Here is a 12714-nt window from a genome sequence, read left to right on the forward strand (position 1 = left end):
GTCCTGAATTCAATGTTAGACACACCAAAGTTGAAAGTCTAGGAATAAGGTTAAAAGGGAAGGCCAGTGAGGCTGATAGTCTGCCACAGACCACCTGAGCAGTATAAAGACACCGATGAGACATTCCTTCAACAATTTGGAGATGTCTTCACGTTTCCTAGGCCTTGTTCAACTTACCAGATGTCTGCTGGAAGTACAACACAGCAGAAAGGGAGCAGTCCAGGAAGTTCCTAGAATGTGTGGATGACAACTTTCTGTTGCAGCTGGTAAAGAAGCCTACAAGGGGCGGTGCCCCATTAGACCTGATGTTTACAAACAGGGAAGGGCTGGTGGAAGATGTGGTGGCTGGAGGTCATCTGGAGCACAGCAACTACGATATGATAGAATTTTCAATAGGTGGTGAGGTTAGGAGGGCTCTCAGCAAAATCTCTACCTTGGACTTCCAGAGGGCTGACTTCAGTCTGTGCAGGATGCTGGTTTGGAGACTCGCTTGGGAAGCAGCCCTCAAAAGCAAGGGGGCTTGGGAAGTCTGGGTCTACTTTAAGGATGGAATTATGTAGGTGCAGGAGTAGGCTGTCCCTACGTGCCACAAAACAAGCTGTTGGAGAAGATCAGCTTCTGTAAGAACTCAAAGGAAAGACAGAGAGTGTATCAACTCTGGAAAAAGGGGCAGGTGAACCAGGAAGCATATAAGGACATTGTAAGGTCATGTAGAAAGAGAATTAAGAGATGCAAAAGCTCACTTTGAACTTAATCCTTTACTAAGGATAGTAAAAAGTGCTCTTCTAAGTACATTAATAACAAAAGGAGAACCGGGGAAAATCTTCATTCCTTATTGGATGAAGGATGGAATATAGTAACAGAAGACAAGGAAAAAGTTGAGGTACCCAACACTGTTGTTTGCTTCAGTCTTTAACAAAAAGACTGACTATCCCCAGGGCTACTGCACTCTTGAGCTGGTAGATAGGGATGGGAAGCAGAATATCCCTCCTGTAATCCAGAAGGAAGTAGTTAGTGACCTATGCCACTTAGATCCTAACAAGTCTATAGGTCCAGACAGGATTCATCCCAGGCTACTTCAGGAGCTGGCACAAGAGCTAGCTAAGCTGCTCTCCATCATTTATCACCGGTCCTAGCTAACTGGGGAGGTGCCAGGTGGCTGGAGGTTGACCAGTGTGATGCCCATCCACAAGAAGGGCCAAAATAAGAAGGTCTGGGGAACTACAGGCCTGTCAGCCTGACCTCAGTACCTGGCAAGGTTATGGAGCAGGTCATCCTGAATGCCACCGAGTGGCATGTACAAGAAAACCAGGGAATCAGACTCAGCCAGCATGGATTGAGGAAAGGAAGGTCCTGCCTAACCAACCTGATCTCATTCTAGGACTGGGTGACCCGCCTGGTAGATGAAGGGAAAACTCTGGATGTGGTCTACCTAGACTTCAACAAAGCATCTGGCACAACCTCCCACAGCACCCTCCTGGCACAGCTGTCAGCCCATGGCTTGGACAGGTGCACCCTTCGCTGGGTTAACAACTGCTGAAGGACCAAGCACAGAGAGTGGTTGTGAATGGTGCTGCATTCAGTTGGCATCCTGTGACCAGAGATGTCCCTCAAGGACCAGTACCGAGCCCAGTTCTACTCAACATCTTTACCAATGACCTGGATGAGGGATCACTAAATTTGTAGATAACACCAAGTTGGGAGGGAGTGTTGATCTGCTAGAAGGTAGGAAGATGCTGCAGAGGGACCTGGACAGGCTGGATAGATGGGATGGGATGAATGGTGTGGGATTCAACAGGACCAAGTACAGGGTCCTACACTTTGGCCACAATAACCCCATGCACACACATTGGGTGATGAGTGGCTGGAAAGCAGACTGGCTGAAAGGGCCCTAGGAGTGCTGGTTTACAACAGCTGAGCATGAGCCAGCAGTGTGCCCAGGTGGCACTGGAGGCCAATGACATCTTGGCCTGTTATCAAGAATAGTGTGGCCAGCAGGACTAGGGATGTGATTCTGGCCCTGTACACGGCACTGATGAGGCCTCACCTCGAGCACTGTGTGCAGTTCTGGACTGCTCACTTCAAGAAAGATATTGAGGTGCTGGAGCAGGTCCAGAGGTGAGCAACAAGACTGGTGAGGGGACTGGAGGGAAAGTTGTATGAGGAGAGGCTGAGGGAGCTGGGGTTGTTCAGCCTAGAGAAGAGCAGACTTAGAGGGGACCTTTTCACTCTCTACAACTACCTAAAAGGAAGCTGTAGTCAGGTGGGGGTCAGGCTCTTCTCCCAGGCAACTAGTGACTTAACAAGAGGGCATGGCCTGAAGCTGTGCCAGTGGAGGTTTAGGTTGGATGTTAGGAAGCAATTCCTCACAGAAAGGGCGATTAGGAATGGACTGCCCATGGAGGTGGTGGAATCACCACCCCTGGAGGTCTTTAAAATAGATTGGATGTGGCACTTGGTAGCATGGTTTAGCTGATGTTGTGGTCATAGTCTGGACTTGATGATCTCAGGTCTTTTCCAGACTCAATGATTCTGTAATTCTGTAAGACAGATGGAAAGGGACTTTTTACCAGGGCCTGTAATGACAGGACAAGGAGCAACAGTTTTAAGCTACACGTGGCTACATTTCAACTGGACATAAGGAAGAACACTTTTTACAATAAGGGTGGTGAGACACCAGAACAGGTTGCCCAGAGAAACTGGGTGTTCTCTCTCCCTTGAAGTGTTCAAGGCCAGGCTGGATGGGGATTTGAGCAGTCTGATCTAGTGGAAGGCATCCCTGCCCACAGCAGAGGGGTTGGAACCAGGTGATTTTTTAAGGTCTCTTCCAGCCCAAATAATTCTATGATTTTATGCCTTTAATTTAACAAGAAAGATTGAGTGGCCCCCAGTTTTAAAACCCAAACAACTTCCAGAAATCATCCAGTCTTTTGACAGCTATGTAACTACAGTTTCCTATTTTAAAACATGTTCTTTCCCACTACTCTCTTAATTATCACACAAACTGAGGTAACTAGAAGAGGAAAAAACTAACACTTGTAACCTAAACTGGTGTCAGAGGCATCAAGTAAATAACTGTTTCCCTTACATTCTTCTATTTTGTGATTAAGACATAATTATTACAAAATTAGAGCAAACTGTATGCAATTGTGTATGATGACATCCTTTAGTATGTATTTAAGAATGTTTAATATAGGTACAACCATGGTACTACTGTACCATGTATCATGTTCAGATGGAGTCTTCTGTGTTTCAGTTTGTGCCTATTGCCTCTTGTCCAGCCAATGAACACTGAAAGCCCAGCTCCACCTTTATGCTGTCCCTTTTTGTATGTCTATATATTCAGGTATTTCAGTATCTAAAGCTCAGCAGAATAAATTCCATCTGTGGCCAAGAGGTGTTTTTTCTCTAAGATTTTGTCTGCCCCAAAGTACTTCTATTTCATGCTTGATTTTACTGATAACCTATGGGCACATGACTTTGAGGGACCTTAAAGGCATTTTTTAAACCTGTCTCAGAGTAATACAGGCAAGTGCCTAAGAATCTTTAACTACAGCAAATTCAGTCCAATTGCTTTTAAACTGAAACCACTATGGAAGATAAAAAACAACACATAGCAGTATTGGATGAGATGAAGATAGTTCTACCCACAGCATCTTTCACAGTGTCTTGTAGTGGTAGCTGGTTAGTAATACAACAGTGTTTTGGATGCTGCTGAGCTGTGCTCACACAGCACCAAGGCTGTGCTTTTCCAACATTCCCCCCCAACTGTATGCTGAAGAATGGGCGAGATCTTGGCAGGAGACACACCAGGCCAGCTGACCCAAACTGACCAAAGGGGTATTCCATCTCATATGATGTCAGCTCAGACAAAAAAGCTAGGAGAAAGAAGGAAGTGGAGGCTGTGTGTTAATGCCATTTGTCCTCAGGAGCACTCACAGCGCGTACCAAAGCCCTGCTTCCCGAGAAGCAGCTGGAGAACAGTAGTTTTGTTTGCTCGTTTCTGCGCACAGCCTTTGCTTTTCCCTTAAACTGCTTCTACCTTGACCCACAGACCTCTTGTTATATTTTCCCTCTTCCCTAAGAAGCGGAGTGATAGAGCAATTTTGGTGGACATCTGGTCCCCAGCCAGGGCCAAACCACCACAACATCTGAAGGGGAAAAGCTTTTACCCCAGCGATCAAGCAGCCCAACACGTGTTGCTGTATCAGAACAGGTAACATACCTTCTGCTTTTGAGTTGCACGATTTTTTTCATCTGATATTTTTTCTGTGGTATTTTTCAGAGGATGTGAAGACAGACGAGGGGGCACTTTGGGAGGAGTAGGAATAGTAGGGACATGAACGAGCACAGAACCATCTCTTTTTAAATCAGAAGCATCCTTCCTCATAGAGACTGTCTCAATCACCCGGAGGTTAGGACGCATGGGGTTTGCTGACATGGACATAGTAATAAGACCGTGAGCTTCTGGCAGTGTAGGATTAGGCTGCTGGGCCGGGGGGTACATGGGCCAGCTAGGTGCTGCATATGCCATGTAGTGCCCATACGCATCATATCCTGGAGGAGCCATTGTGGGAGGTGGATAGTTCTGGGGAATTTGAGCAGCAGTGAACTGGGAATAGCTGGGGATTTGGTATTGGGAAACAGAAGTCGGTGTAGGTGGCAAGCTAGCAGGAGCTGGTGGAACTGAAGGAATGAGAGAGACAGAAGGAATAGGCTGTTCTGGTGCACACGAAGGTATATCCTGTCCCATTGGCTGGTTCTTAGTATATTCTGATTTCTGAAGAGAAGATATATCCTTAGACTGCTGGAAAGAGACAGGAGGCGATGCTGAGCACTGTTGGCCTGACTCAGGAGAACGAGTGTCACTCCTGCTGCGACGGAAGTCCCAGGGGTCCAGTCTGTGAGGATCTGAAGAGCGCCGGTCGGGAGACCGAGAGGCTACCTTTTTGCCGTGGAGGCGCTCCTGGGTGCGAACAGCCAGCTTCCCAATTTCAGCAACGCCAATGTCCAGTCCAATGGTTTTGAGTAGGTCGTGGATCTTGGCGTACTCAGCATTAGGCTCTTCTAAAGGATCCAGCTTGACAGCTGGAGCAGGAGGAGGTGGGCTCAATTTCTGCTTTATTATCTCATTGCCACAATTCACTGAGGGTTTCTGAAGGGGAAGAGATTCTATTTTGGTGTCTTCATCCTCATCACCATAAAGAAATTTCTCTTCATCCTCAATGTCAGGAAAACTACGCCTCCTCTTCTCCTGTGCACTGACAGAATCAGCCATCATGCCCAGAATTCGGGAGAAACCACTGCCATCCTGACTGGCCCTCTCATGAGGCAGCAGGAAGTCAGTATGGCGATCACCAGTCTCTGATTTGGGTTCTACCTTTTCTTTGTGACTTAAGAAGCTCCCAAATTTCTCTTCAAATGTGAAACCATCTTTGGGAGCTCCAGAAAGAGGACTCCACTCATATACACTGTCACGTAAGCCCTCATTTGCAGCTTCCACAACAGAATCCTTGTTAAACCGTTTGAGAAAGTTCTCTACTTCAGAGGCAAAGGGAGCGGTGGTGTTGCTCTGGGGCAAAGACGAGTGACTAGAGTGAAGAGGAAGATCGTTGCTGGGATCCAGACTGCTTGAAAAGCCCTCAGGCTGAAAGAGACAGAAGTTAATATTTACTACAGCACCTTCTGAGGCAATTATGCAGCTCATTGAACAAAGGAACATAATTTCTCCTTGAGTTCACAGCCAATTAGAAAAGACAATATAAAATGTTAAGAGAACACACAAGATTACAAAACAAGTTGCCTAATGATTTTGAAATGTCACATCCAGCAATGAATGGTTATCTCAGAGATTACACAAGATCACAATTATGTTTGCTTACTTTTTACAAGTCTAAGAGCTGAAACTTTCAAATGGAAACACTGTTAACACAGTTTTGGCTACTCTTTGAGCTTAGTCAAAGACTTTCAACACCTTAAGACAGATAATATCAACTGCACTGGGGTTATTCCCAGTCACCTCTTCAGATGTGTCATATTAATGCCACATTAAATAAGATTTCCAATAATAGGAGTTAGAGCAGTTCCTGAGATTAAACACATCACTGTCAAATCAACGCTGATCAGTACAACATAGGAAGATCAAAAGTGATGTACTGAAATATGAGAAAAGTCAATGTATCACTGTGGTTGCAAACACTTATCTTTCTACTGCTCTGATTTTGAGATTTGATTGGTATAGCTTGGATAGCAGTTAAGTAGGGTTGACCCTAGCCTACAGTCTGAAGGGGAAAAAATGAAGAAACTTTAACACATTTTCAGCCACAGGTATTCAGGATTAGTGTCCTGGGTTTGGGCTGATCCCTACCCCGGGAAGAAAATTCACAACACAAACCCTCCTCCTTTTTTGAAAGTCAGGGAAAGATGAAATTGTATTTTCTTATAGTATAACAATGTAAAGAGAAATAATAACTAGAGAAGGAAGGAAGGAAAAAAAAAAAAAGATACAATAACCTTAAGGGAGATGGGGGAGGGCTCAAGCGGTGGCGAAGCAGCAAAGCAGCAGTAGCCAAAACAGCAGCCGGGGAAGATAGGCGAAGCTGCAGCAGCAGAAGCCAGCAGGAGAAGGGGCAGAACAAGCTGTGCTTCTAGACATTAAGTTCTTGATGCTCCAATGAAATTATATTAATTTATCTATTGTTGCCATTTATGTGGCCTATCCCTGGAATGTTCATCTCTCCCCTATGTCTGAGCTAGAGGATCAGCTCAAACAGCCACAATTAGCTCTCAAGGTCTATAAAGAGACAAGCAAGGCATACTCTAACAGGCAGAGCACTTTTCCCTGATCAATGTCCTGACTGCCTGTGTTACAAAAAGACTCAGCTTTCCTATAACAGCTGACCCAGATCTCAGCATCTTGGGCTCAAATTTAACAAGGATATTTTACTCTGACTCAGATTTTACATGTATATGTGATTCTTGATTAAACAACTTCACAATTTAAAGTTCCTCATGTAATCCTTACTTGTATAAACCTGCAAAAAGACATCTGTACTCTCAAAGATAGGAAATTTGAGATTTGTCTTTTCTATTTGGGAAATCAAACTAATATCCTGTGCCATTAAAACACTGGTTTGGAAAGTAGAAACATAGAAAGACAGAGATCAAACCTGAATAGGAGACTCTACTTCCATCTCCACTCGTTTCTTCAAAATAGACTTCTTGGGCATGGATGGGATTTCCTCAGGCCTGTACGTGTATCGGGGCTCAGAGGCCTGCAGCGTGTTAGCCAAGCCAGGGATCGCATAACCACCGCCTGAAACGTCGTGATTCAAATTTCTGCTACGCTCTTCCTCTTCTCTTTTCCTCCTTGCACGGTCGAGCTCTCGGAATTCTTCGTTCAGGTATGATGGGCTCTGACTTCTGCTGTGGCTTCGTCTGCGATAGTTTCGTGTCCCTGATGAGAAACCCTGATGCTCTCCGCCTGTAACGTGCATCTTCTCATCCTTTTCATATCGCGGGCGCTTGATTTCTCGTCCCCTCTCTTCTGGCCTTGACGAGTAGGAGGATTTCCTGAGTTTGTCACCATCTCTGTCAGAACCGTGAGGCAGCTCTTCTCGACGGCCATAATGTGGACTATAATCTGAACGATGAAGGAAGACATCTCGGTTGCGGTAGTCTTCATCATGTCTCATGATGTAGGGACTTGAAGGTGGATCTTCATGCGATGGGTATCTCTCAAGGCCTCGAGGGCATGAGAGGCCTCTACTGAATATTGCACCATCAGCCATATCATCCCTGTGTAGGAGAGGCACAGAATAAATGTTAAGTACTTAAGTTGGAGTAAACTAAGTCTGGCTCCTACTCAAGAGAAAGAAATTTCCAAATTAGTTCCAGAATAATATCTGCATCACTAAAGAGAAGCTGCATTGTATGTACTTAAAGGCAAAGCAGAGATAGAGAGAGACTTATTTTTAATGGTAGGATACATCCCTCCTGGGAAGTCATCTGCAAGCACAGTGACATGAACAATATGACTGCAGGAGAGCCTTGAAAAACTGATCAGATGGATTTATTTCCGTGAAGGAGAGAGGTTAAACATTACAAAAGAATCATATTTCAAACCACAATCCCTTTTTCCCTCACCTCTCCCAGGAAGACACCAAAGTCACATTTTCTATGAATTATTCAAAGGACAATTTAGTTTCGCAAGGTTTTTTAAATTCTTCCACACCTACACTAGCAATATATGGGAAATCACTTGAAAACTGTGGTCTAGAGAGTCTCCCTTTCTCTTATTCTGATTCATCTGTCACTTTAACACCTTCTCAGGAGTCTATTCTGACCATTTGGTTTTAAATCTGTGGATCCTGTAACAGAGACAAAGTGGAAGCTCTTTGTCATTTTCATTCTTACATTAAAATAAACTCCACTGTAGCTGGTATTATTTCTAACCATGCATCACAAACACAAAACCAAACAGATTAAACACAAAACCACACTAGGGAAAAGGAAGCAATGGGACAAACAGTCCCTCGCCCTGTATGTCCTTGATTTGCCAGAGCAGTGCAGGTTCTCCTACTTACCATTTACAACTACTGCTCTCCACAGGCACATAAACTCATTTCATTCATAAGACTGTAGACTGACAGGGGATTTAGGAATTGAACACTGATCTCAGGAGAACTAAAGGTGTACAAGTGATGTACAATAGAAGTACTGAACACAAAAGTCTCATTTGGTTTTCTGCACCTGCTAAAGCTTAACCTTACAGTTGAGAAAGACCAGAAATTGACTCATTCAGATCACTTTCCTCTTTCTTTCAATTTTCTCTTCATTTAATTGCTGGAGATATTTGTATCCAAAATGGAAGTTATAATGCTTTCTTTTAGTGCTGGGTGTTTAACTCTGACCTGAAACTGAAATTGGATGCTCTGGAACATAAACTACGTCCTCTTTAACTTTGCAATTCAAGACAAAGGAAACATTCTACCTGCCTGAATCCTTCTGATTTTAGTTCTTTTGACAGAGTATACCTATTCTCCTTATTCAAGGCAAAGATTTCTAAACAGCATATATTACTTATACTATGCTGTTCACAGTAGTGTTTTTAACATAAAAGACATCTCTTCATTAACTATGTTTCTCTAATACCCATCAAGGGATCATAAGAATTTTATCATTTAATCACATATAAGACTATCTGACTATGTTCACTTCTCTTCTGCAGAGTTTTAAAAGTCAAAATACATTATCTTCAATCTACACTAGAGCTTTCTTATGGAATATTATAAAAAATCAGGAAAGTAGATTATTCCTCCCAAAAAATGAGGAAGCTAAAGCTTTACACTATCCACATATGACTTTCCTTTCAGTTAGATTCCTAAGAAAAAGAAGATGGCTGAAGCAGTGAAATGACAAATGAAGAAGCTGCTTCCTGCAATATACCCTGGGCACTTTTAGTTTATAAGGGTGTCAGAATCAGTTGACAAAAAGGAAAGAAATACCCATTTAGTTACTATGAACACAGGCAGTGACTTCTGTCCAGGAATCTCCTGGACCACAACTTGCTGGAGGCTAAGGAGTATTCCAGGGGAAGCATCACTACATGCTTGCCCTCTTACCCTCATTTCCTATGCATTCACTGGGCTAATTAGGTGTTTGGTCTTACCAAGTACAGCCATTCCCACATTCTTACTGTTTCAAACCCTCCAATTCCCATCAGCAGAGAACCATACCTGTCACTCAGGTTATCAATTGGTGAGCCCAGTCTATCAGGCAGCCTCCTGCGCTCTGGTGTCCCAATGCAATACCGGTCATTGCCAACCGTAATCCGTAAACTCTGTTCCAGTGATGATTCAGAGCGGAGACTTGGTGAACGTCTCTGTAAATTGAAGAAAGAGTGCAAGCCCATCAATCAGGGAATTCAATCTTGACTGCTCTGCAATTGACTGCTCTGCTTAACATATAAGACTTGAGGTGGATGGATAAATAAAAAAAACAAACCAGAAGAACAATTGTTTGAAACATTTCAGTTGTCTTTAATTACTAAAGAAGTGTAAGGGTACTGACGGCATTCTGCTTCTTATCCCAGCTGCCATTAACACTGTCTGTAGCTACACTAACTAGAACAGCACTTTTCAACACAGAAAAGCATTTCATAAAGCATCATTTGGGAAGGTGGAAAAACAAGAGAGATAAATTCAAGAAGCCCTAGATTTGCTGTTGTCCTCCCTTCTTTGCAGAGGAAAAGTGGCTAAATAAATACTGCATTTAAAACAGTGCCAGGAATTTCTCAATAAAAGCATCTGGATTTTTGTCTTTTTCCAACTTTTGTAATAACTTGAACCAAAGTATAAAATAAAATTTTCCTAGTGTTGGTGTTTTCAGCAGGTAAGCATGACATAGTACAAAGAACACCAATGAACAGAGAAACATCTTCTATAATAGAATTCCTACTATCATTGGTAAAGCTAAACCAGAGCTAAGTACAGTTGCCTTTGAAAAAAAAATACAGCAGAGAAGCACTGAGCGGACTACAGAAAATGTCATTACTGATGTATTATGCTTAAGTACTTACACCTCATACCATTCTATAATAGGGCATCAGAATATAAAAATATTCTAATTTCTATATTCTAATTAGAATATAGAAATATTCTAATATACAAAGTAAGGAGAATCCCATAAGAAAAGGGTGACACTGCCTGAAGACAGAGATACTTATTTGCTTTTTTTACCCAAAGCAATTTAGATTCTGCTTAACATAAAACAATGAACCATCTTCAGTTCTGCCAAACCAGTCACACACTGCATATTGCTTTCACTGTTGAAAACTGCAGAAACGAGTAGCAGGTGCACCATGCTGTCTGCACCCACTGTAAGATGCCCCAGATTCAGCTCAAAATTTGAACCTCACAAATTTGTCTGAACAAAATTTACTTGCAGCACAAACCTACAGTAGATTTGTTGTTGCTACGTACATTGTGTACATAACCTCCTGAGGTAACGTATTAGCTATTTCTGCTTTGCTCCATTAATTCCAGTCTTAGTATTGATCAGAACACACTTTAATTACTCTCTAAGACCTTTGTTGTATAGCATAATATAATCTCACAACAGCCTGGCTGAGGCAGAACATATACAACCTGTATGTGTCTCACACAAACACTCTGAAAGCTCACACGTGCCCCCTACAACACTGAATTTTGAAGGCTGCCTCAAGAAGTGATTTTTGTGAAGGGCATCTTCTTGCCAAAGAGACCACCAGCAAGCTGGACACATAAATGACAACCATCTCAACAACTGGAGACAGAAGTGATGATTACATCTCAGCACAAACCTATGGACAAATGAAAGAGAGTTTACTTTCAGAAAGTTTGGGATGTTAAGCTTGCCTACAACTGCTATACAGATCGCCCAGAGACAGCAGTTACAGTGGTACACATTTGAACTTCACAAATCTTCTGGGTTTTGTTTGAGAAATTCCACTTTGAACAAGTTTTTCATCTGGAGCACTGACTAGCACCACTAGTCATTCCTATCTATGAGCTGTACAGTATTTTCCTAACCACAGGTACTATTACCATATTATGGCACAGGATGCATACTGGCTCCTCATTACCTCTTTCTCTGTTGACCCAACAAACTACAGTCCTCTAATTTCAGACTATTTTCTTAGAGCACCACAAAGAAGCTGAGAGAAGCTGAAAAAAAGAGACAAGCATGCAGGTCAGTAGGAACAAATAAAAACAACATGTGTCAAGCTTGCAGTAACAAATAAAGTCCACCAAAATCTCTTACTGCACAATCCTGATCCTCTTCCTCTATTACTCATTTCATGCTCTTCCAATTCCCAGCTACTAAGAAACTAGCACCATCCATACTTGCAATGTCAAGCTCCAGTGGCAAGCAGCATCCCAGTTATGCATGAGAAAACAGGCAACAACGCTGATAACCTGGGAGTGCATGCATTCCATCTAAAAAAACACACCAAACCAACAAAAAATAGAGCCAAAAAAACCCCAAACAACTCTCATAATGAAGAAAACAGAGTAAGAACTTTTTAAGGGTGCTCATTCCATACTCCAATTCATATTAAGGCTAGAGACATTCTACTCCCATGCCCTTACTCCATCAGTGTCTTCATTCCACCTCCTATATCTTCCACCCTTACGCATATGCTCCCAAGTCCTCCTTCCTTGCTGCATCTTAAATTTCTCTTCCACAATCTTATGTCTGAATTAATCTCCTTTCAGTGACAGCTCCAAAATGCCTCTAACTAAAACATTTGTGTAACTCTCCACATTTTGTATCCTCAAAATTCTGCAGAAGTCTTAAACCATAGAAATCTGAAAAAAACTTTACCCAGTCATGCTGACCAACATATCTGGTGTCTGTTTTGTTTTGATAAGACTTTGTTTCACTGTTTGGAAAACATCAGCATAATCCCAGTGCTTACCTTTCTCTAGTTTTGTAAAGTTCTAAAAGGTAAAATCAACCTGTACAAGTTTATGCTTTATAATATCACTTTTAAAGTAGTAGTAGTATTGGTCAAACAGATTTTGGTGGACAAAAAATTCCATGAAAAAATGTTCATGATGTACACCCTAAGAATTACTTAACACTGGGCTTCAGCACATGCAAGAGATGGCATAGTACACTGCAGGTTAAACAGCTGTACTTGTCTCAAATGCAGTATTCTTGCAAATAAAC

General features: G+C 42.6%; 1 protein-coding gene across 1 annotated transcript in view; it reads right to left on the reverse strand.

The window, feature by feature from the left end:
- The window catches only part of ZNF318 (zinc finger protein 318), a 29497-nt gene that overhangs the window by 13652 nt on the left and 3131 nt on the right, over window positions 1–12714 (reverse strand). Inside the window, exons 2-4 of the mRNA XM_064158766.1 lie at window positions 9738–9883; window positions 7170–7797; window positions 4226–5647 (exon numbers count right to left, since the gene is read on the reverse strand). Coding sequence (XP_064014836.1) covers window positions 4226–5647; window positions 7170–7797; window positions 9738–9883 — 2196 coding nt within the window. The remainder of the gene's footprint in view (window positions 1–4225; window positions 5648–7169; window positions 7798–9737; window positions 9884–12714) is intronic.

This window comes from Pogoniulus pusillus, chromosome 18 (assembly GCF_015220805.1).
Source record: "Pogoniulus pusillus isolate bPogPus1 chromosome 18, bPogPus1.pri, whole genome shotgun sequence".
In the NCBI taxonomy this organism is placed as follows: Eukaryota; Metazoa; Chordata; class Aves; order Piciformes; family Lybiidae; genus Pogoniulus; species Pogoniulus pusillus.